Here is a 25,265-nt window from a genome sequence, read left to right as displayed (position 1 = left end):
TTGCACGAGTCGGTGAACAAGACATGTTGCTCAGTGAAAACCAATGGTGGGTGGTAAAAACAGTGACACCAAAAGGTACAACTCATTATTTCACAAGGGTAATGGGAACAGAACAAATATGTAAGTACTACAACTGAAAGCCTTAGTCACGGATAGTGTTGGCTGTAGGCAGCCAATGTGACCTCTTCTGAAATTTAATGTCTTGTATAGCCACATGACACAGACAGAAAACATTATTTCGTCTCACAACTTGTTCGTAGTGGAGTAGAAGCTTTCAGTGTGAGACAACAAGTGGCTGGCTTGAGAGTGCGTGAGAACACTGTGTGTGTGAATGTTGCCTCACTTGTTTAGTTCCCACTCCATAGGCTCTACGAACCAATAAAAAAAAACTCGAGTAGATGCTGACCTTGCCCAGTAATCACTGGATTGGTCACAAATCGGTGCTCGCATGCATCCGAATGTCATGCTGTGCATGTACTAGTTCAATAATTTTTCAAAACTAAACATTGAACTAAATTGGCATGTCCCATGTGCTTGCAATTTTACATTTTATTGCATGCTTTTTTCATGAAAGTCATCACTAAACAGACACCAAGTGACATAGATACAATGTGAGCCTCCCACTGTATCTCCCTGAGATGCCCTGAACTTGCAGGGATTGTTTATCTTGCAAGACTTGAAAAATGGTTGCCTGTATGGCTCAAGCTGTGTGTGATATCAGTGAGCACAAATGCAATGTTCGCAGACCGTTCAGCTGGCTGCAACAAAAATACATGAAGACATTCTAGTATACACTCCGGAAATTTTCTCTGCAAGGAGGAGCTACGTCTTGCAAGATAATGTAATGGGTTTACTTACATGGTCTTCCAGGCACAACATTTGCATAAAATAAAATTTCTTAAAAACATCCTGGTAGCCTGATATCACTTGTGCAGCACAAATTGAAATATGCTATGCAATAGCATCAAGCAATGATGATAGCAGAGCTATGTGCAATGATTTCAGCGACCACATTGGGAGCAGATTTCGTTCTGTAGTAAGAAAACCTAAACACTGAATATCAGAGAACACAAAAGTTTTAAGGCGTACTTTCACAGCCAACGTGAAAGTTGCAACTTGCACAAGTTCATTAAAGAAGATGGAATAGGTGCACACTTACAACCAGCTTTATTGAAGCAAAATATTGAGGATGTTTTCACAGTGTGTTACGCAACTTATTTCCCAAAATATACATTCAGCCACAGATGGTTCAAGGCTGCTCCTTGAGACAACAGTGGAATTAGGGTAAATTCCACTGACTTCACTATTGGGTATCTTGTGAATGCTGTTAAAGCATGAAATAAAGTATTTAATATTCGCTCTATGTAAACTTAGTGGCGGTTACTGACCACCAAGCAGCATTATGCAAGTAGTATGGCATCTGTGCCCCTTTTGAAGTAATGTCTGCTCAAATTAAAAAAAAAAAAAACTGTGAAAGGTTCGCATGGGCTTCATTCATATCTCTAACTGGCGAAGCTGCTTTAAGGGTGCACTGCATGACTGAAAACCGTACAAGCGTGTTGCCTTACCATAGAGCTCAATTTATATCAACACATGCGTGTAAATGCATGACAAATTTCTCCTCCAACCGTGTTAGGATGATGGTAGCTTGGCTCTGCCTCTGGCAACGCAGGACCACCCACGCAAGCCTTGTCATAATTCTCTTCATGCACATGCTATGCTGTGAAGCCATTCCTGCATCACAGGACCTGTTGGTGGGCTACATGAGGCCCAGTAAAGCGAACATAAATACCACTGTTGATGCACAACATTGGCCACTTGCCATGCAAGCCACTCAATGACCACTACCTTGTGTAAGAGAGCAGCTGCGACTTTTAATGAAGTTTAAATAAGTTCAACAACGTCCATAAGAAACTGAACCTCGCAATACGAATAACACCAACAGTCACTGAAGCTGAGGAAAGCGTAGTGGAATGTTTTATTTTTATTTTATTTGTGGTGCTGATCAGTGGGATATTAGTAGCAACTATTTTTTACCTGAAAGAGCCTCTCAATTCCCTGTTATGTCTGCTCATGAACCTCACAGTGTTTAATGCAAGATCTTTATCCAGCGAGCGTAGACAAGCTATGCTGTTTGTAGAGAGCCGTGCTTTACAGAAATCTGAATGACTCCATTGATGCTACCTGGTTGATTGTGATGATGAAGTTTCAAAGTCTTAGTAAAAATTGCTGCTGCTCCCTGTTTCTGGTAGCTATCACTGAATATTCCGGATCATAAATAACTCACACAGTGCATGAGTACTAGTTTCAGTAGCATTATTCTTCGAACAAATTGCAGGACTAGCCATCTGACACCGGTATACGACGACCGAGAACACTCTGAAGGGACTGGCTTTCAGGAGACAACTTGGTTTGCGTGCCCCCGCCGGTGCACGACCAAGTGCGACCGTCGCATGAACCTCTTCTTGCAGATGTCGCAGCTGTAGGGCCGCTCCCCAGTGTGGATTCTCAGGTGCTCCACCAGATGGCAGCGCTGCAGGAAGGCCTGGGGGCAGAGCGAGCACTTGTAGCTGCGGATGCCCAGGTGCAACTTGAGATGCTTCGCCAGCGACTCCTTGTGGTTGAAGGTGGCCCCACACTGCTCGCACATCAGGGAAGGATGCTCGTTGTGGTTGGGCTCATGCCTCATCAGCTGCTGCCGCAGGGGAAACCTGGGAGTCCAGCCAAGCCAAACCACAATGTTCGCCCATTTGGCTAATGCCACAAACAATACAGCGTGACAGATAAGAGAAGCGAAATAGGCCAGCCTGCAATTTAAAATGATGATGCAGTGAAATAAACCCATTAAGGCATGTTTAGCAAAATTTCAATGAAGTAGGACACAAACACAGGAAAGACGATAGTACAAATAACCTATGCCCTTAATTAGTCCACATGTGGAGGCAAACTAAAAGCACACACTGCATCAGAAATAAAAATTCAGGGGTCACTTTGACTGTCTAAAGTGCGTAGAGGCGAAAGCATTTTCCGCACCACTTTGACTGCTTCTATGACACTGGTGGCGTCACATGTAGTTGAGTACTAATTACTAAGTGATGACAAATCCTTAATTAATGGCTAATTACTGATTAATGCCTGAATACTAATTAACTGCTAATTAATCACGCTTAAGCTTCGCCTTAAGGAGTGGAACGCAACAGCGCGTTGTAGCGCTGCCAGGGAGTCCACGGAACTATCATGTCATGAATTGTGAATGGAGGATTTTAAGGAACGCCACCACCCGTTCGGCGCGATGCCTTGCTGTTTGAACTCAATGCTTTTTGAGGAAAGGAAAGGGCGCAGTAATTCTCTGTCATCTCGGTGGACACGTGAACCGCACCGCAGGGGAAGGGAGGAAGTGGGAGGAAAGAAGAAAGACAAAGATGGCACGTAATCAAGAAAATGAAAATTGTATTTGAGGAAAGGAAATTACGCAGTAACTGTCTCATATATCTCAGTGGACACACATCAAAATTAAGGGGGGGGGTGCACTTCTTTGACCTAAAGCGCTGTCACTGATGTGTGGTTAAGATGTTAAGCTTCGCCTCTAAGAGTGGAACGCGACACCGTCTTGGAATGCTGCCAGGAAGTCCATAGAACGCCATCGCCCATTCGGTTCTATGCCTCGCTCGTCGGTAAACTGATTTTTGAGGAAAGGAAATGTATCTGTCTCTCATATCTCGGTGGACACCTAAACCTCGCCAGAAGGGAAGGGAGGAGCATGGCAGTGAGCGAAGACACCGTATTCACTAGACGCGCATTTGTTCATTCCAAACCATCGAGCTTGCATGGAGGAGTGGATAGCATGCACGTCTCGCACTCCGAAGACCGGGGTTCGAATCCCAAGCTCGGCGAATTTCCTACTCGGTTTTATTTATTTATATGGCCTGACTAGAAAAGTTAATTAGGCTAATTGGGTAATTAAGCAATTAACTATGCTCAGTCTCACTTACTTGGAGCATCACTATATGATCCCTTCAATTGGTTGCATGGTTACTAGCCAAAGTACAATTGGCCCCGTTTGAAATTGGCGCACTGAGACGTCACGACCGTTTCGACCAACTGAAAAGCGTGACATTTCTGTCGACAACTGCTGCTTACAACGATGAGACATTAAAGGCTTTCGCCTTAATATCTATTGGCTAAGCAGAAGGATAAAGGTGAAGGCGCTGATTAGATATGTACTAAAAGTCAGGTTTTTACATGCTATAGACAAAGGAGTAGCTATGAGGCATGGGATAGTGAAGGGTTCTGAATAAATTTTGACCATCTTCCTTTCTTTTACATGCACTAAAATCTCAGACACTTTTTCTTCTCTGCTTCTATTAAAATTAAAATACAGCTGGAGCAGGCAGAAATCAAGCTCACAACCTCAAGCTAGTAGCAGGGTACTAAAGCCACATAATGTTAATTTCATCTATGGCTCTGTGTGGCTGTATTAATTTCAACAGACAACAATTCATATTGGGTCATGTCCTGCAGCTGTAATTTTTTGTGAGTATGATAGTCGAAACCTACTCATTTGACACAATAGATTGCATGCGATTTCTGCTATGACAACTTGAATATGTGAGTAGGCTTAGCCAGAGTCTTATACCCTTGGCTAAGCTGATATGACCAAGCTGTGTAAAAACAGATGGCCCACAAAAACCAAGGAAATAGTCAAAGCATATCATATCACAAAAGTGAAGGGAATGTGCATGACCAGCACATCTATATGCTACATCACAAAGAATGTGGTTCCTTAGACTTGAGTCTCAAGTTACGTACACGTGTTCACACTTCTCATTCTGCACATCTTTGCTCACGTCACCACCTCCAATCTGTGTGCTCCTTTTTGCTTCACTTTTCCCATGTGCAGTTTTCCTATATATATATATCAATATCTTTCCTAAATTAATGTTAGTAGAAACTTTAGTGCTGTGTAGGTTCTCATCTGGATCGCTGTTCTGTCACGCTGATTATTGCAAACGAAACCATATCAACTTCCCCAATTTACATTTGCCCAATTTATGTGAGCATGGTGTACTCCACAGCAGCTTCACTCCCAGGTGCAGTTGCAATAGAAGGGCCCATCAATTTCACTTCAAATTCATTTTGGTCAATGGATCTCCACTGGAATGGATTTGTCCCTTCACTGTTGTAACTTCATATCCTTTTGATTGGGCCGTACGAGAAATAAATCTGTTCCTGTTCCTGGGAAGGTGACACAGGCTCACAAAATTTCTAAGTAATCGCATATCTTGGATGCAAACACGAACAGACCCCATTAAATGCATTGACCTCTCATTCTAATGTGTCACCACACAAAAAATAAAATGAATTTTTCATCACATGGAACAACAGTTGGCAAGCGAAGGTGCAGCAGCTGCAAAGGGTGCAAATTGCACTGGATTGCTGGCAGCACCAGAGCCCCTCCCATACGACTTCCCATATGGCGTCCCGTATGGTATCCCATATGACTTCCCATATGATGTCCCGTATGGGATCCCGTATGGCATCCCATATGGTGTCCCGTATGGGATCCCGTATGGCATCTCATATGACTTCCCATATGGTGTCCCGTATGGGATCCCGTATGGCATCCCATATGACTTCCCGTGTGGCGTCCCGTATGGCGTCCCATACTGCATCCTGTATGGCGTCCCATACTGCATCCCATATGGCATCCCTTAAGGCATCCCTTAAGACATCCCGTGTGGCATCCCGTATGGCATCCCATATGACTTCCCGTGTGGCGTCTCGTATGGCATCCCGTATGACTTCCTGTATGACTTCCTGTATGAGTATTTCTAAAGCACGTATTAAAGTAAGGAAAAGGCGGCAAGCACTCAGGATACGCACATCATGGGGCACACTGGACACTGGAATGTGGGCTGGCCATTGTGGATCTCGAGATGCTTTCGAAGCCGAGTCGGATGGCTGAAGGCCTTGCTGCACAATGCACAGCGGTGCTCTTTCTTGCCCTCATGTACTCGCCCGTGCTCCACCAGGTCCTTCTCGTACGTGAAAGTGGCACCACAGCGAATGCAGCAGAACGGTGCTTCGTGCGCGTGCAAGACAGAGTGCTGCACCAGATGCCTCTGTGTGCTGAAGACCTTGTCGCACAGCTTGCAGGGGTGCTGATCACCAGCTATGCATGGCAACCCAGCGTTGTCCTGTACAGCCATCTGTGAGGGGGTGCCGTGATCACCCATGTGGAACTCTGCGCCATCACAGTCTAGGGGCTCAGTCTTGATGGATGCAGCACCTGCAAACCACACGTCCGCATATCCTGCAAGTTCGGGAAGGGTAGGCGGAGAATAAAAATATCTCATGCATCATATTGTAGCGTTTGTTTGTTGTGTTTATTTGTTCATGCTTCAAGGCTGCTGGCACGCTGCTTTATCGCTTCATTTGTGACGCAAGACGCGCCTAGAATTATCTCGATGGATCGCATCCGGACGGAGCCGACTCTAGTTTGTGCCAGAATGTTCTAGTAACTTCTAAAGCTTTATCTCGAAGATTCGCTATCGGCTTTAAAAAGAGCACGGCCGACAGTGGCGGGCATTCTGTTCGACGACCGCCGAGCACGCTTGTTGCTACGCCGCCGCCGAGTGATTCACTTCTTTGCGGGCGCAAGTCAGCCCGAATAAAGAGTTTCATTTCGAAGACATTCTCGCTGTGTTCCTGTTCGCCGGACTTCAGTCACCACTACGTGACAATATAGATGTCCTGAACTATGTCAGTTATTGCAAACGAGCATATTTGTGAAACCAAAGGGCTACCCATGATATGAAGAGTAAATTAGACAGGCTACATTTAGTGTCTAAACATGGTCAAATACCTCTGTTCACAAACTGCCAAACTTCCTATGACGCTTTGTATAACTGTGATCAACATCTCGCGACTAATCCCTGCTACCATTGTCACAACACAGCAGTAGACGGCAATTTTCTTTCGGTGTCTTCCAGCACTCGGGGCCACAGTTGAACACACCATCGGAAAGTGTGGAAATTGCCAGAAAAAATTTATGTTCACTTTTCACCCGGAATGCAAGCCCAAGGCATTTACAGGTCAAACCAACAAGCTCTGATGCACATTACTTCATTGACCAGAGTAGCTGATCTTCAAATTGTTATTTTACAACTCATTAATTGCATATAAAAGGGCATGCTCCCTTGCTTCTAAAGATGTATCCATACTTATAGCCATTTCCAATGCTGCACGTACATGATAAGCATTCTTTTTCAAATTGATTATATCAACACGTGAAAGTCAGGCTTAGTGACTTTTTTTTTTTTATTCAGAAGCACATAAAGCACTAGCAGTAAGCAAGAAAGGTTCAGTGATCTCTTATTGTCTACTTCGGCTTATGGCTAAAATCATTACACCTTTCAATTTCACTAATAGTGGACTTGGCTGCATTTCACATTTCTAGACAGCTCGTCACGCCCCTTACTAGTTAGCAAGCAGTGGTCAGAAATACAATTAAGTACCTCGATTATGGTTTTATAACTCTGGTTTGGTCAAAAACTCTATGCTGTACATCACAGCAAGAAAAAATACACACGGAAATCACAATATTTACCAACAGAGTATCTTTCATGTGCATATGAACACATTTCATATGACAAGGTACAAGACAATCATGAAAATCATCCACAGAAATAATGATTAGTAAACTGAGCAATCAGCAAGCGCAGGTTGTATACTAATGAAATGAAACGGCGTTCGTTTAATGGATTTGGTAAGGTCGGCATCTAAACAAGCATACAGTGAAAACGAGACACCAACAAGCAACACAAAGGTAATAAAACTGACAACTTTCAAAACGAGCACAATGCTGAAGCAATACTATAAACAGACTGCAGGAATGCAGACACTTAATAAAGCAAGTCTTGAAGCATTTGAGCTGCTTAATGGATATAACTTGGTGGTGTCCAAACAAAGATTCGGTGAGAACATGTAGAAGTGATATTAGCAAAGAATACAATGATAATTAAACTAACCGCAAAGCTGGTGTGAAGCTTAAGCAACTTAAAAGGAGACTTTGTCCATGTGATTGCTCAATGATTAAAGTCTTGAGGTGTTTGTTGGCTACAGCAGCTCGATGCAGCTTTAAGGCAAAAAATGCCAACTTGGTTAGTTCTCAGTTCCTGTCTTCCACTCATTAACAGATTTTACAAAACTCGGAAGAAAGCTTGAACATTAAATGTTAAGTTTTGCATATGAATCTTTCACATGACACGACAACAACGTACTGGTATTTACAATAGTTGACTACCCGTACTGGAACAGCGTGAAAGGAACGAGGACACAAGACAAGAACAGCAACAGACAATTCCGCATCTTTGTTCGTGTCTTCTCTCCTCGTTTCTTTCGTGCTGTTCTGCTATTGGTAGTAACCATTACTAGTAGGATACAACTTAAAAAAACAGCAGTTGCTAACACTGGGCTGCGGTCCGCGGCGTCTTCTATTACTCCGCTGGCCAATCGCAACAGTAAACGAAATCGGCTTTTTAATGTTTGACTATATCAAACAATCCACGTATCAAAATTAGAGAGCTCATAATTTTTTTTCTTGTGATAAGCTTCTTGTTTAGGTAACAAGAAACTTTTAAGCAGTGGACTACTTTTTTGTCGTGGAGGAATTCTGTGCGTGGAGGCTGAATGTGGTCGGAGCTTCACTGCAGACTTAAGTTCTATCCGACTATAGCTCACCCAGTTGTCAGTTTTGCTGACAAGGGGCCATAAAAACTTTACAAAAAGACTGGTACTTATTCAAACAAGCCTTACGCAGATGCGTTATCACCAATCATAAGGCACTGACTTAAACTGATTAGAGCTCTGCTCTGACTTTGGCTTAAACCAAGTACCAAGACAGAGCAAATTAAAAATAGCAGTGAAGTCCATGCCAATAAAAGGTAGTAGTTTTGACGTGCCCAAAAGGATGTTTAGCCTTTCGTCAGCTTTGAAAATGACCAAGCCAGCAGAACGAGATTTCTGAAACTAGAACGCCAGAGTGTTGCAACTGCAGCCATGTGACAGTTCTACAACACAAACACGTGCAAAAAATAAAAATAGCAAGCCATGTTGACTGCAATTCATGTTGTTTGCAGTCATAAGCAAGCAACCTGCCATGATGAAAATGGATCTTGCGGTTCATTCTGGCTCAAATTGCAGTGTTGTATGCCATATGGAGCACGGATTTTGGGGCTGTCTTCTCTTTTGCCTGCAAGGGAAAGGACATGATGCTTAAAGTTATCATTATCAGTGCCCCTAGTGTCAACACAGCTCACTACACATCACACCAAATGCCGGAAATACAGCAAAAAATGTGGAACAAATATGAAGTATTGTATATTACCTCCCTCTCATAATTAAGCTGGACACATCTCAGTGCTGCGAGGCCACCTAACAGGAGAACACATTTTTTTTAAACGGAATACTATCAGCCACAGTAGGTGTGTTTTATGAGGTGGACCTTTACCTTTTAACTTTTAGGAACCTTTTACCTTTACCTTTTAGGAACTTAACCTTTTAGTACCTTTTAGGAACTAAAGCATGAGCAGTCCTTTATCCTTGCTTTACTGATAGCCAGTGATGACATTAGGGTAAAGTTCAGCCTGGGGACACTAAAATGATGACTTATGAGAAGGGTCTATTCCAGCATTGGGCTGTGAACATTTAAAGGAAAGCTAGAGGAAAACATAATGAAGCATTCCATAAATACAGAAGCAGTACAGTAAGATCAACTTAATAGCATATTATGAAGATGAGCAAACACAAGCGATGCTGCACATAAATATGCTTTCCATCGAGAAGCAGTGCCCACTAACAGTTTCGATCCTGTCTGCATGAAACATGGCCTGAAGGTTGATGCCCAAAAAGTGCAACCTGATGAATGGCTACATGGAAACACACACAATTAGCACATTTGTTCCAGCAAGAAATCATGCCTTGCATCAACATATGCCAGCAAAGCTACTTTGATCTTGACCCAAGGCATTTGGTGCTTTAACTGACTTGTGCTGTGGGAAGCTCTGAGGAATCAATGCTGGTGTTGTACTTTGGGCAGCTACTACAGATTGTGGTCAGATCTGCCATTGTGCTACAGGTTTTGTGGGGTTTAACGTCCCAATGCGACTGAGGCCATGAGGGACGCCGTAGTGGAGAGCTCCGGATAATTTCGACCATCTGCGGTTCTTAATGTGCACTCACATCTCACAGTACACGGGCCTCTAGCATTTCGCCTCCATCAAAGTGCGACTGCCGTGGCTGAGATCAAACCCACGTCTTTATTGTCAGCAGCCAAGCACTATAATTACTGAGCCATCGTGGTGGCCGCCATTCTGCTATAGATTTTGAAACTGTGTAAGATACCTGTACTAGTAACAAATTTAAAAAGCAGATGATTCCTCGCATTGCTTGAGCTGTGTACTGCCTGCCCCTCTAGTCTCCACCATACTAAGAAAGGAGGGAGCACTTCACAGGGAAAAGAACTCCACCATTAAAGAAGGGGCCATCAGATAGACAAGACAATATTGCATGCAGTGAACATGCATGCATATTGTTTCACACAAGGGCACAGTTTTTAAACTTTGGAAGTGTTTCCCCAGAGCAAAGCTGCCGTTGCAGATTCGTGCTTGTAGCAGTGAATGCATATGTACTATCAGCATCAAATAAAATGTGAACACAATAACTGTGACGCAAAAACATGTATTCGAAAACATTAGAAACTGGACAAGAAGTAAAGGCAGGGTCTATTAGCACTTTAACATAGTGGTCTCCGCAGCACCGAAGTGAAGGTCAAGTATGCAAGTATGCTAATATAACGTCTCCTTCAAATTTTGGTTAGGCACGACACCTTTTGTTTTTAACTAAATAAAATGTGCAATATGTGTTTGTGAGCGCTTCACCTACAAGTTCACTAGTGAGGGGACTTAATTCATGTGGGTTGTTTCGGAAGATGCGAAAACGCTCCTGTGATCAGAGTATGAAGAAAGAGCTCGGCACAGTTTTGGTTTTGTTTCCCGAGAAATTTTTGGGCTGGTGAGCTGCCATCCGTCGTTTCCCCTTGGTGCCATCACTGACGGTTACGTATGAATGCACAAACCACCACGAACAGGATGCACATTAACACTGCACAACCAGCTCTTGGGGTTCCCTCAGCTCTTGGGGTTCCCTGAAGTGCCACACAGCAGAGATAACACATGCCAAGCAAGCAGGCATGAGCTGACAGCAACAAGGTCAATGAACTGTTGTCCTACTGTAGGTCTTCTCACAGAGGCATGAAGGTCATTGAGCACAGTTTTTCACAACAGTTCTTTGAAGCCATCAGCGTGCACATCACCGCTGCAGTCTCATTCGGTCGCAAGCACTTAACGAATACTTGGAACCCACACGCACATGAAGATGGCAAACACACATCACACCACTTTGATGGGTCAGGCAAGACTTCAGCGTTGACAGCTTGATGCCTTCTACCAGTGCACATCTTGTAGCTTGTTCTTAATCCTGTGTAGCCTTAGCCCGGGTTTGCAACCTTGGAGAGGCTAGGGTAAAGAAAGGAAATGAAATCAAGACAGTTCTGCAGCATGACACGGCATAAATGACAACACCAGCACGCCACAGTTTTAAGAATTTTTTCCCCTCGACGCGTCATGAAATAGAGTTTTAAGAGATATATAGGACATGAAATCATGTGCATTCTCTACGTAGCCACTAATGTAAAAACACACCAATTGAAGGTTTCCATTTGAAAAAAAAAAACTATTTTCGACTGTATACCACCTGCTTGGCGTTTAGCAGGCTGCACACCTATAAAGCAGCTTTCCCCACACCTATCGCTCTTGTGACTGCAAAATGGTTCGAATCAGACGTCCCCGTGCATAGCAGAAACGTCTCTGGAATGCTGACGCAGCGTGTTCAATGGAGAACGCTTAAACGCAAAGCATGCCATGGTTAACAGTAACCGTGATTTCAGAAAAGGATGCTTGATGATGTCATGGTTAACTGAACACAAAGCTTGCAGGCCAGAAAGGCATTCAGTGCTATCAAAGACGCTGCCACTGGTTCTAACGCTATATACTGGCACGGTAACACTGAATTGCGCGCTGTGCTAAAGAAAGGCTCACCTAACTTGGAAGAGATGCAAGCAAAGCGCGCCTGCCGCTCACAAACACAGCCTGCCCCAGTGCACTGAAGGACATGGGCATTGTATCAGGTTTCGATCGTCCGACCACGGGTGGCTACGTAAACAGTGAATGTTCGGACACGACGCGAGACTGTTATGTGCGCCGCTGTATGTGGATCGCCGCCAGAAATTCCACGGCGGAAACCTGCGTCTCGACTGCAACCAATTAACCATCCGCACTATCCGTGCGATGAACCATGTAACGGTAATCCGGCTAAACAATAAGCAAACGCAGCAAACAGCAAATGCAGCAAAGCAAGATGGCAATGCCAATGCAGCTTTTTGTTCGGAAGTGAGAGAAAACTGAAACCGAAACTGGGCACAACGACCCGCCACTTTTCACTAGGGGCTGAATGGCGCATCGGATGCAGAAAGGTGACATAGGTTAGAAACGCAGGAAACCGCATTGAAAGAAAATGGCAAATTTTCATAACAATTTACAACAGAGTTAAACAAAAAAAATTGTTGTGGTTTAGCTCTGGTTAAACCTGGTTGGTTGCGAAAGCAATGCAATGTTATGCTTGACAACCTTGTCAATGCCTGCAGCCCACATCTCTCTCTCATCACCCCACGTCCACTGACCCAGGGAGCCATTATGCGCACTTCCTTTCCTTAAAATGATCGGAGCGTAAAATGTTGACAACGCCAACGCCAACGAACGCCGACAGCCTATGGCTTCAGCGCCGCGTTTCTGGCACAACCTTGTCAATGCCTGCAGCTCACACCTCTCTCTCATCCCCCCCCCCCCCCCCCCCACGTACCTACAAACTTAAAGGGTTGACACCCGAGCGGACGCTGTGCGGACGTGTCCCGCATGAGCTCCGGCCTTGAGACCGTTTTTCGGTGGAACGCGCTGTGCCTTGGTCTTGCTTTTTGTGGGATCGTCTGCAGGAAGTTGCCCTGTGCCTGTGGACACCATATTTTGGCAAGTGTTCCCCCTTTTAGGGGTTTTCTTCACGATTTGTACTCGACCACGGTGCGGCGAAATTAGGCCTAATCTGTAGGCCGAGCCGACGCCTGCGGCGCCGGGCTCCAGGGCCGTGCCTTGTGGTTGTGGGCCTTTGCGAGGCTAAAGATGATGGAGTACTCCGTTGAGGGAGAATCTATAACGCCCGAAGAATTCGAGGCGGGAGAATGGGCCTGGGTTTTGAAGGCGCAAGATCGCTTCAAGAAGACTGTGTACGGGGACCACTCCGAGAGTAGGCCTACCGAGAAACAGGCGGGCAGCGACGGGCGTCCGACGCACGTAGCAGCCCAAGTCAAGCGGGGGAAAGCGCCGGTGTGGAAGAAACGGGGACCGTTTCTGAAGATGCCAGCCAAGGATTTCAAGGTTGTGTGCCGGCCCAAGAATTGGGACTTGAGCATAGTGACGCCGAGGGAGCTCGGATGTGCCCTGAGAGCGGCAGCGAAGCTGACGAACGCGACTGCGGTGGAAGAAGACCTGGTGCGGGTGAATGAGACAAACAACACGATGACGGTGAGCACGCCGTGCATGAATCGTAGTGGGGCATATGCGAATGTCAAGACGCTCAAGCTGGGCGGTCGTGACCTTGAGGTTTCGGCGTACGTGGCGGCGCCGGAGAACTCTGTGCGCGGAGTAATTTACAATGCGTACAACGGATGCCCACTGGCAGAAATTCGCGCAGGATTCTTGAAGAGGAATGAAGACATGGAAATTTTGGATGCCAGACCTTTGGGCAAGTCAAAGGCGATTCAGATCACGTTCGGGGGGAAGCGCGTTCCCCGGCAAGTCATCTATTGGAACTGTCTGTACGCTGTGATCCCATATAGAGAGTTAGTCGAGACCTGCTATAACTGCAGACGAGTGGGACATCGGGCGGACGTTTGCTATCGTCCGAAGACTAATTTGTGTCGCCGCTGCGGGAAAGAACATCCTGCACCACCGGAGGGAGAGTCGCTGACCTGCACGCCGGACTGCATCGTGTGTCATGGGGCGCACAGCACGGGAAGTCGGAACTGCAAGTTTCGCCTAGCCCGTCAGCAGCCGATGGGTCTGCAGCAGAGCAACGAGGACAAGAGCCAAACTGGCAAGGAGGAGCGACGCTCGAGGTCCAGGAAGCGGTCATCTAGCGGTGCGAGAGGCGATAGCAAGAGCAGGGACCGGTCAGCTTCCTTCCCGCCACTGCCCGGACCCGAGCCTGGCAAAGGAGGAGGGCAAGGTTCTGGTCATGGACGAAGCCCAAGTGCCACGAGGAAAAAGGTGAGCTGGCCCAACGCGGGCTCCCAAAATGAGACTGCTCGAGAGAAGGAGCTACAAAGGCAGGTGCTGCAGCAGGCCGAAACTATCAAAAAGATGGAAGCTAGGATAGCAGAGATGGAACGCGCGCTTAAAACCGGCAGAGTAGAAAGGGTACAGACGCCGTTGGCCCAGGCCCCACAGCAAGCGGCGCAGGCGAACGTTTCTCGCGTGGACGATAACACAGCTATGGAAGTGGAGAAAATGGAGAATCGGGGGACGGTCAAAAGGCCACCTCCGGCAGATGAGGGAGCTCAGGCAAAGAGAGTAGCAGAAACTTCGGCGGCGGACACGCCGCAGCCAGTATTTAAAGTCACTTGTCTTAAGAGGGACATGCTTACCCTTGCGGAGAGAGTAGGAAAACTGGAAGAAAGACAGGATAGGTTGGAAGGCCGGGTCGACAGGATAGAAGCTAGACTAGGCAACATTGAGCAGCGTCTTGACGCCTTCACCAATGACATGCGGGGTTTCCAGACCCAGGTAATGGACATGTTTAAACAGCTAAATGCTATGCTAGAGGTTAGATTGCCTCCCGTAGTCGGCCAAGCGCCGATGTTAGTGAACCTAGGGCCTCACCATGGCCCCTCGCCAGCAAATTGAGGTTTGGCAGTGGAACTGCAGGGGCTTCCGTCGCAAGCGGGGGAACCTGCAGTTGCACATACAAAATCTGGATAGTAAGCCGGATATTATAGCTTTGCAGGAGGCTAGCGGCTCGGTGAAATTACCGGGATTTAAGACATTTACACCACCAGAGATTGATCGAGGGGGCGTATCGAGCGTCTTCACGGCCGTGTTAGTCCATCGCAACACCACAGTGATTCAGCATACCATAGATAGCAGCAGGGAGGACTACGTCCTGCTGGAGATTTTGCCCAAAAGAAAGGACGATAAGAGTCTATTTGTTCTTAATGTGTACTCTTCTCCAAAAGATAAGGGGGTGGGCTTGCCAGACCTTCTGATAAAGACGCAACGGCTAGCGGCTAGGTCTCAACTCATCGTGGTGGGAGATTTCAATGCGCCTCATCCGGAGTGGGGCTACATCCGAGCCAGCCCGAAGGGAAATAAGCTTTGGCAGGTTGCCCAGGACCTGCGATGGACGATCTTGAACAACCCGCTAGATCATACCAGGATAGGCAACAGCGTGAGCATAGACACCTCTCCAGACCTCACATTTGTGAATGGTATCAGGGATGCAAAGTGGGTAAACACGGGACAGCCACTTGGAAGTGATCACTATATCCTTTCCACGATATTTAGTGCTGCTAAGCACAAAGACACGGTGAAAGGAACTCGAGTGACGGACTGGGACCGATTTCGGCAATACAGGAATGACACAGTGAACGGGGAAATCGAGGACTTAGGAGCCTGGATTGTCACACTCAAGCAGGCCGTGAAGAGTACCACAGAAGAGGTTCCGACGGAGGAGGAGGGCTTTACGGCTGACTCTAGATTGTTACACATGTGGGAAGCACATGCGAGTCTCCTTCGGAGGTGGAGGAAACAAAGGCATAATGGTGTCCTCCGTAGGAAGATGGCCAAGCTAGAACGAGAAATCGAAACGTACACATTGGAGTTGCAGTGCAAACAGTGGGGGCAGATTTGTGACCGGATGAATGGGCAATTCGGATGCAAAAACACATGGCAGTTGTTGAGGCACCTTTTAGACCCGGCGGCAACCAAATCTGCGCAGAAGGGGCAAATGGCTAGGTTAGTGCATCGGTATCAAGGCACGATTGGGGAATTTATACATGAACTCCGAAGTCGTTACATAAACAGAGAGGCGGGCGGTTGCTTGCCGGATTATTCGGGGGAGGAAAACCTTGAATTGGATGCAGACTTTACGGTGGCGGAGGTAGAGTTTGCAATGGGCCAGCTTCGTACCACGTCAGCAGCGGGTCCGGACGTGGTTACTAATAAAATGCTGAGGAACCTGGATTTCAAGTCAGTGGGGGCACTCACGAATTTAATGAATAAATTTTGGGCGGCCGGGGAGATTCCGCCAGAGTGGAAGCATGCTAGGATTACATTTATTCCTAAAGCAGGGAAGAAGCTCTGCATTGAGAATCTGCGTCCCATCTCGCTAACGTCGTGCTTGGCCAAATTGATGGAGCATGTAGTCCTGAACAGGCTTCAGGGTTATGTAGAGGACAGTGAGTTGATACCTGAAACAATGATTGGCTTCAGGGCTAATTTATCGACGCAGGATGTCATGTTACAGCTCAAAACAGACGTGGTTGATCCTGGGTACGGCACGGGCACCAAGGTTATCTTGGGGCTCGACCTCACTAAGGCCTTTGACAATGTTACCCATGAGGCAATATTGAGGAACCTATCGGACATAGGACCGGGGGGTAGAACCTTCCGGTACATCAGATCGTTTCTGGAGGGTAGGACTGCGGAGATTGTAGTCGGAGAAATGAAATCGGATCCCTTCCCATTGGGGGCAGGGGGACACCGCAAGGGTCGGTATTATCGCCCTTCCTATTTAATCTCGCCCTGATCAAGATACCACCCAGGCTGCAAGGGATATCGGGACTTAAACATACATTTTATGCGGATGACATTACTCTATGGGTAACAAGAGGCAGTGACGCACAGTTGGAAGAAACTCTACAACAGGCGGTGGATATTGTGGAGGAGCTAGCAGGGGAAGCAGGACTCTCGTGTTCTCAGCCCAAGTCCGAGCTTTTTGTGCTGAGGGATAAACCAAGAGGGATACATGCGAGGCACTATGTGCCGCCACCACCTTTAGAGGTGAGAGTGGGGGGAGTACCGGTCGCTGAGGTCCAAACGATCAGGATCCTGGGTATGTATCTGCAGACTAACAGGAAGAATAGCGAGTCATTGCAAAGGCTTAAAAATACGGTCAATGCTACCGTGCGGCTAATCAGGAGAATCGCCAATCGGTTTCCCCGCCGAGTTGCAGAGCGACCAAGGTAGCGTGTTCACGAGCGCTCTCACCGCCACCTTTCTAGAGAAATGCGGGATTCGCATTATTCACAGCTCTATCAGACACCCGCAAAGTAACAGCGTCGAGGCGTGGCATTCTGTACTGAAAAGAGTCCTGAGGGCGCTGTGCTACGAGCACCGACGAGACTGGGAAGCGTGTTTGCCAGCCACCATGTTCGCGCTTCGCTCAGTACCGCATGAAGCCACCGGATTTAGTCCAGCTGAACTGGTATACGGCCGGTCGCTAAGGTCGCCCCTTCGCATGCTTCGCGAATCTTGGGAGGGCAGAGGCGAGGACTCCACCGTCCTCGAGTATGTACTTCAGCTACTGGGACGGCTTCAGTCGTGCAAAGAGCTAGTTGAGGCTAACATGAAGTCGGCTCAGCAAAAAGCCAAGCTCTACTACGACCGAAACGCGCGGCAGCGTTCATTTTCGGCAGGAGATAAAGTAATGCTGTTGGCCGCATCGAAGGCAAACAAGCTGGACGTCCAGTGGGAGGGACCCGCGGAGGTTGTGGAGAAAATGTCGGAGACCAACTACGCGGTAAAAATGCCGGGTAGACGGAAAGAGGTAAAAATTTACCATTGCAATCTCATGAAGCCCTATCGACAACGGGAAGCGATCGTCCAGCTGGCCTTAAATGCCCCTGACGAGGTACAGACAGATTTTGTATTCCCAGGCAATGACTCACCCTCTTTCGCTAACGTTCTGGAGAGAATACGTGGAGATTCAGTTCTCACCGAACCCCAAAGGGAGGACCTCCAGCGGCTACTTTTGGAGTTTAAGGACACTTTCGCCGATAGGCCAGGAAAGACACTCCTCGTTGAACACGATATCCAAGTAACTAGCGAGGAGCCTATTCGCTCGCGGCCATATCGCGTCTCGCCAAGACAGAAAGAGATCCTCAATGCCGAGATTCGTCGCATGCTTGATCTCGGTGTCATTGTACCGGCGGAAAGCGAATACACGTCCCCTATCATGCTGGTAGAAGTGCCCGGAAAAGAGCCTCGGCCCTGCATTGACTATCGAAAGTTAAATGCGGTCACACGAGACCAACTTTACCCCATTCCTAATTTGGAAAAGCGGGTGGAAACTGTCAGCAGGGCTCAGTATGTCTCTACACTCGACCTAACCCGCGGTTACTGGCAGGTTCCCCTGACCGAAAGGGCAAGCCGCTGCGCTGCCTTTATCTCACCCCTCGGCACTTTTCGACCGCTCGTAATGAGTTTCGGGCTCAAGAACGCGCCGTTTTGCTTTTCACGGTTAATGGATAGGGTGTTGGCAGGGGCGGAAGCCTACGCGCTTCCCTACCTGGACGACATTGCAGTATTTTCTGACAGCTGGGAGGCTCACTTGCATCACTTGCGCGATATTTTGACCCGATTACGAGAGGCGGGGTTGACGGTCCGTGCAGAAAAGTGTCAGCTTGGGAACGCCGAGGTTGAGTATCTTGGTCACATTATTGGAAGGGGCTATCGCCGGCCGCTGGACGCCAAGGTTGCTGCCATACGCAGTTATCCCAGGCCAGCCACTAAAACTGACATACGCGCCTTTCTCGGGTTGGCTGGCTATTATCAGCATTATATTCCAGGCTATTCGGAGATGGCGAGTCCGCTCACGGACAGCTTGAGGAAGACAGAGCCGATTAAGGTAAACTGGAGCGACAAAAAAGAACAAGCTTTTCTCGCGTTAAAGAGAGCGCTGACCAGCCGGCCCGTATTAAAGGCTCCCTCCTACGACCGCACCTTCATTATCCAGTGCGACGCGAGTGAACGGGGCATGGGGGCGGTTCTGAGCCAGCACGACGAGAACGGAGAGGAACACCCCGTGCTGTTCGTGAGCAGAAAACTCACTACCCGTGAAGAGGCGTACAGCGCCTCGGAGAAAGAGTGCGCCTGTTTAGTGTGGGCTACACAGAAGCTGCAGTGCTACCTGGCAGGCTCACGATTTGTGATAGAGACAGATCACTGCCCACTGACATGGCTCCGCAACATGTCTCCAAAAAAATGGACGTTTGCTGCGCTGGAGTCTCGCACTACAGGAGCACAATTTTGAAGTGCGCTATCGAAAGGGAAAGGAAAATGGGAATGCTGATGGTCTCAGCAGAGGTTTTGTCCGCTAGATGGCGGGCGTATTTCGGACGCTTTCTAGGCGTAACTCGCATTCTCAGTGAAGTTACTTTTTTTGTAAAAAAAAAAAGAAACTTTTTTTAATGACGGCATTTGAGTGTCTTTTGTAATGTATAGTTGCAGTGTGTGGGTTTTATGTGTTAGGTATAGATTAGCGCTTGAGAATACGTGAATAGTAGTGGAGCTCTACTGTCTCCTCGTCTAATCTATCGAGGGCCGTTGGTCTGTGAATCGCAACGGCAGCTGTAATTTCTCCAGAACAAAACCTGTTTCCAAATTGAAAAAAAAATGCGGTGGCATTAAATCGCCCGCATAGGTCACATTCATCGCCCGCAGCTCACCCAACCAGACCGCCTGAGGGGGGGGAGCCAAAAAGGGGAGTAAATTGAGCAGCACAGCTTGAGGCCTTGTTCTTTGTTTTGCCTGGCACGACTCGGGAGAAGGGTGGTGCTCTTGCCTTGCCGGGGTGGGGGCATGGTGCAGATTTGACCACTAATGCTCTACCTGAGACCCTTGGCCTGCAGACACCGACCCTTGGATCACCCAGGAAACAGAGGACCTGCCTGGCTGATGCGGCCTCTTCAGAGGACAGCGAGGAGCTGTAACCCCTTTCGAGGCCTCTACCTGGCGGCGGACGAGCTGTCGTGACCGTACTTCTGACCACGTGGGCCCGATCAAGCAGCTACCGTGAACATTCATCGAGGCCGACAACCCCGCGACGACCATGGGAAGTGGGATGCTTGGAATGCCCCTCCGAGCCTCAGCGGATTAGTGTAGCCAGAATGCCAGGGGCCATTGTCAGCAATAACCCCAGCGAAATTCCTTGATCGGAGGTATTGTCCGGGCGACCACAGAGGAGGCTACGGGCCGGCGCCGGTCACGCTGGCGGATAATTGAAGAATTCTGTGGCCCCGACTCGCGTTCTGGGAAATCGGCGGGGAAGCAAGTTTATTCACCTGCTGGAGGACTTCGGGAGATTCCTTTCCCGCAGGGCTGGATGAGGCGGCAACTCCCCCTCTCATCGAACGAACTGCGAGAGAGAGTGGAAAAGCTCGCACCTGCCCAGCCGTGGGCGGTAACAAGAACGTCCCCTTCGGTCCATCGGATTGGACAGTGCTCGTCGACCATTATTCCCCAGCCAGGGATCTGGGGAAACCGGACGATATTTAACTCGGCCGTGAGTGTGGCCGAGAGACGCCTGCTAGCTCCAGTCGACTACGGTTGACGAAGACGTTGCCCTTCCACTGAGAGCCATTCTCAGTCCTGCTTTGTAAATAAAGTAAATAAGTGTATAAAGTTTTCGTTACCTTCCTCTAAACCCAGTCTCCCATACTCCTCGTCCAATCACCGGTCACCGGCCATGCTACCCGGGTCGCAACAGGGAGGCGCACTTGGTTATGCAGCTCGGTAGGCTTTCAAAAACAAAAGCAGGGAGGGACATATTGGAAAGGATCGGCATTGGAGTTGACGTTCCAGCCGGTGACACGAAAATTCAGGTGAGGCGGGAAATGCACAAGGGCTTGTACATAAAACCTTTGCCCAAGAACATGCATCCAATACATCACGAGGACCGCAGGAAGGCAAGAGGCAAAGCTTTACATGCTAAGTACGGGAAGTACAACGGGGCAGTCTATGTAGATGTCGCCGAGTATAAGAACAAGGATGCATTTGCAATTGCGGTGGTGGACGGGCGGGGCCACTTGATCGCCTCTGGATCAGTCAAAACCCGCTCCCCAGAAACTGCAGAGGAAGCGGCAATAGCACTAGCTATGACTAGTAGTAATGCTGACCTGATCTTCAGCGATTCAAAAACAGTCATCCGAAATTTGGCGAGGGGCAGAATATCTGTCACAGCGGCGCGGTTGTTGAATCGGGCCACGGAGCGAGGGATTACGGAGGCGGAAATTGTCTGGGTACCTGCACACTCTGGGAACCCTGGGAACGAGACGGCTCACATGAATGCTCGAGGTTTCGTCAGCCGAGTAGGTGAGCCGGACGTCCCGGGAAGGTCCACGAGAGATGGGCTGGTATCCTTTCATGACATTACTACTCATTTCAGACTTAACCGGAGGATTTACCCACCCCCGGACAAGCAATTGGTGAAGGCGCAGGAATGCGTCTGGCGCCGATTGCAGACCAGATGTTTCTTCAACCCATACGTGTTGAGCAAAATCTACCCGGACATTCAGCCGGAGTGCAAATGGTGTCACGAATTGGCAACCTATGACCACGTATTATGGAGCTGTAGCATAGCACCGCCACCGGCGGACATTATGCGTGATCCTTCCCTCGAGCAGTGGGAGGCCGTGCTGGCCAGCTCAGACCCGGTCGTCCAGACCAGGGCCGTGAAGTGGGCCACCCAGGTCGCCGTCAGCCACGGGTTGATGGCCATCTAACACGGAATCGTCCACACATGCTCTCTGACGAAAATAAAGTTTTTCCATCCATCCATACAAACTTAAAAAACAGCAGTTGCTAACACTGGGCCGTGGCCCGCGGCGTCTTGTATTACTCCGCTGGCCAATCGCAGCTGTAAACGAAATCTGCTTTTTAATGTTTGTCTATATCAGACAATCCATGTATCAAAATTTTAGAGCTTAATTTTTTTCTTGCGATAAAACTTATTGTTTACGTAACAAGAAACGTTTAAGCAGCGGACTACGTTTTCGTCGTGGAAGAATTCTGTGCGCGGAGGCTGAATGTGGGCGGAGCTACTATAGAAGCGCGAAGTGTACTGCGCCTTCCCTCTGGTTCAGGTGTCCACCGAGATATGGACACCTCGCCCTCATCTAACGCTACATATATCCTGGCATAGCAGAGCTAAGCCACTGCCAATTTTTCAGATTCAGATTCAGATACTCTTCGTCGGTGACTTCCATGGCGAGACTCCTCGAGGAGCGCGCGCACGACCGCCTCCTCCTGGCTGCGGTGGAGAGAGCAAGCTGACGTCACGCGTCGCCATAGCAATGGAGAGGCTGGCGTCACACCATCTTTAGTCGCGGAGGTCCCGGCCCCCGTCTTCTGGGCGTGCGTGCCAGGGACGGGGAGTAGTGGGCCTCCCACATTGGTGGAAATAAAAGCTGTTATCATCATCATCATCAGGCGCGGCGGCGGCTCCTCGAGGAGCAGGGGGTCCACGGACCACGCGACGAGCGGTTAGACCTGGCGTAGTACTGCTTTCGCAATAAAAAACTGAGCATGCCCGTCCGTCCGTCCGCCCGTCCGTCCTTCCATCCTCGTCTATGGGAGTTTGCATGGAGCTTTCTCAAGACCACTTCAACCACCACGGGCGCTCTAAGCATCATGGGCCGGTGAGCTACCGACTGCGGAACCACAACTTTGGGTCAAAAATAATGCAAAAATAGACGTTGTTTAATAATCAGGAGGCGCTCATCTACCGAGCCGGAGTACTCGGGTTCGAACCCGACCGCGGAGGCAGCGTTTCGATGGAGGCGGAGCGCAAAAGGCGCCCGTGTGCGGTGCGATGTCAGTGCGTTTTAAAGATCCCCAGATGGCCGAAATTATTCCGGAGACCTCCACTGCGGCACTTCTTTTTTCCTTACTTATTTCACTCCCATCTTTATCCCTTACCTTACGGCACGGTTCGGGTGTCCAACGAGATGTAAAGGGGTGTCGAGTGTAGCACCTTTATTTGAGCGCTGGCCAGTACCGAAGCGCACTCAGTTGCGGCATCGATGCGAGACCAGCTACGCTTAGTGACGACCAGGGCAGTCAAGGAACAGCGCGCAGTTTGTCAAGCGGCGTTCCTGCAGGCGGCGTCGTTGCCGAAAGCTCCACTCTTGCACAGGCATGCTGCCGTTGTTCAAATCTAGGAGGCAGACTTTCTGGTAGCATGGCTGGTTGGTATTTTCTTGTGCGACTGTGAAGTACGCCGAGCACATTGCACCGCTAATACGGTCGTGCGAGGTACACAATAGACTCCCTCCTGTCGCTACGCGACTGGCTCAAAACGAGAAATAGCAACAGGTAGCCGTTCGCGCACACAATCCACGTTAAAGCATCTCTACTGAATACACCATAATTTGATGGCCGGAAACAACCTGTATGACCAAACGAAAAGGTCACTTACTTGTACGGTTGAAATTCGGCGCCAAAAATCCGTACGATGAGCTGCGCCGCGACGATCTGGCGTGCGCTGTTTCTTAGAGGTTGACTCTTTCGCGAAGATGGCACCCACTGCAGCGTCACACATCGATGAAGCGTGCACGATGAAGTAATCGCTGAGCACAAACGAACAAGAAAAGCACACGGGCCCGTACAGTACAAAATTTGGCTGTGGTTTAGCTCTGGTTAAACCTGGAGTTACGCGATAGCTAGAGCTGGCCGAGTGGAACTCGCCGAGTTGAATTGCAAAGCCAGTCTTTGCCGCTGCGTTTGATGATGATGATGATGATATCATCGGGCTTAATGGCACATACCCACTTCGGGGGATTGACCAGGGTGCATAGCGGATGCAAACGCACTCATGTGCAAGGAGTGATTATTTGAATGATTTTGGGACAGAGCTCATTGGGCGTTCCTTCTTCATCTTTGTCCCTGGACGTGGATTCACAGTTAAGTGCGTAATGTCCTTTCTTCAAATTCATTTTCTTCATTACGGCCCTACTTTCTCTTTCTTCTTGCTCTCCCACTTTCTCCCTTCCTCTACAAATGGATGACGGGTGTCCATCGAGATATGCTAGACAGTGATTTCCTTTCCTAAAATTCATTTTCTTCATTACGGCCCCTCTTTCACTTTCTTCTTTCAATCCCACTTCCTCCCTTCCTCTACAAACGAATGCCGGGTGTCCACCGAGACATGTGAGACAGTTACTGTGTAATATCCTTTCCTTAAATACAATTTCATTTTCTTTAACGCGGCCCCTCTTCTTTCGCTTCCACTTCCTCCCTTCCTGTACGGTGCGGTTCGGGTGTCCACCGATATGACAGAGAATTACTGTGTCATTAATTAGCGAGCTACATACAGGCCATGACTACGCTTAGGCTTCACTGTTGTTAAGCGATGTAATGCTTCTGATGATTAAGATGGGTAATCTCTGACGTCATAAAACGGATGACGGGTGTCCGCCGAGATATATGAGACAGTTGCTGCGCTATTTCCTTTCCTCAAACTCATTTCCTTCATTACGGCCCCTCTTTCTGTTTCTTTCCAACCCACTTCCTCCCTTCTTCTACAAACAACGGATGACGGGTGTCCACTGCAGCCACGTTCATACGGCCGAGGTGCGACCACGCTCGACGAGGCGATGTGGCTGACGCAGTGAAGCTTAAAAAAAGGAACGCGCGCCGTGTCTCGCACGCACGCGGCACCCTGCAACTACTACGACGATCGTCACGTGTAGTCACGTTTAAACAGTGGCACAGCGGGTTCGTCTTCGACTCTAGAGGAGCAAATAGCCAATCCAAATAGACATGACTAAAGAGAGAAGGAAAGAATAAGACAATGGCTTAGCTCTGGTTAAGCCTGGATATACAAGCGAAAAGCTGCAGTTGTGCTTGGTTTCACGTCATGGCTGTCGCAGTTGGCGCACAATGCACTGGGATCCCCACGATGACGGTGGAGGCGTTCGGCCGTCCACACACTGCCTGTACGGAGGCGGAGGAGGAGAAGCGCGTGTAGTGAATACGGTGCTGTCTTAGAAGGTTGCTTTAGAGACGTACTGTGGTGTCCATTTCTTTCGAGTGTACACC

At 48.4% G+C, this 25,265-nt stretch overlaps 2 protein-coding genes across 9 annotated transcripts; one reads left to right on the top strand and one right to left on the bottom strand.

Moving 5' to 3' along the window:
• Positions 1–1,150: 1,150 nt before the first annotated feature.
• On the bottom strand, positions 1,151–23,896 carry LOC149335695 (uncharacterized). 8 transcript variants are annotated; one of them, XM_089552294.1, is made up of 5 exons: positions 12,159–12,594; positions 11,292–11,576; positions 9,160–9,253; positions 5,884–6,313; positions 1,151–2,711 (listed from the first exon to the last, which is right to left on the bottom strand). In XM_089552294.1, the coding sequence occupies exons 3-5, from the start codon at positions 9,185–9,187 to the stop codon at positions 2,396–2,398; spliced, it is 774 nt and encodes a 257-aa protein (XP_089408420.1). In that variant the 5' UTR covers positions 9,188–9,253; positions 11,292–11,576; positions 12,159–12,594; the 3' UTR covers positions 1,151–2,395. The 8 variants fall into 8 exon arrangements, with proteins under 8 accessions (XP_089408420.1, XP_089408419.1, XP_089408421.1 ...); XM_089552293.1 differs by having other exon boundaries at positions 10,945–11,576; positions 12,159–12,593; XM_089552295.1 differs by lacking the exon at positions 12,159–12,594 and adding an exon at positions 23,644–23,896 and having other exon boundaries at positions 9,160–11,576.
• Positions 13,045–22,117, top strand: LOC149335696 (uncharacterized). Its single transcript, XM_089552281.1, has 2 exons — positions 13,045–14,438; positions 20,101–22,117. Exons 1-2 carry the CDS (start codon positions 13,293–13,295, stop codon positions 20,122–20,124), a joined length of 1,170 nt encoding a protein of 389 aa, XP_089408407.1. The 5' UTR covers positions 13,045–13,292; the 3' UTR covers positions 20,125–22,117.
• Positions 23,897–25,265: the final 1,369 nt, after the last annotated feature.

The sequence above is a fragment of the Amblyomma mixtum genome, chromosome 7, assembly GCF_055824585.1.
Source record: "Amblyomma mixtum isolate Tamu chromosome 7, ASM5582458v1, whole genome shotgun sequence".
NCBI lineage: Eukaryota > Metazoa > Arthropoda > Arachnida > Ixodida > Ixodidae > Amblyomma > Amblyomma mixtum.
The sequence above is the reverse complement of the archived record's forward strand: the minus strand, read 5'-3'. Positions and strand labels throughout refer to the sequence as shown.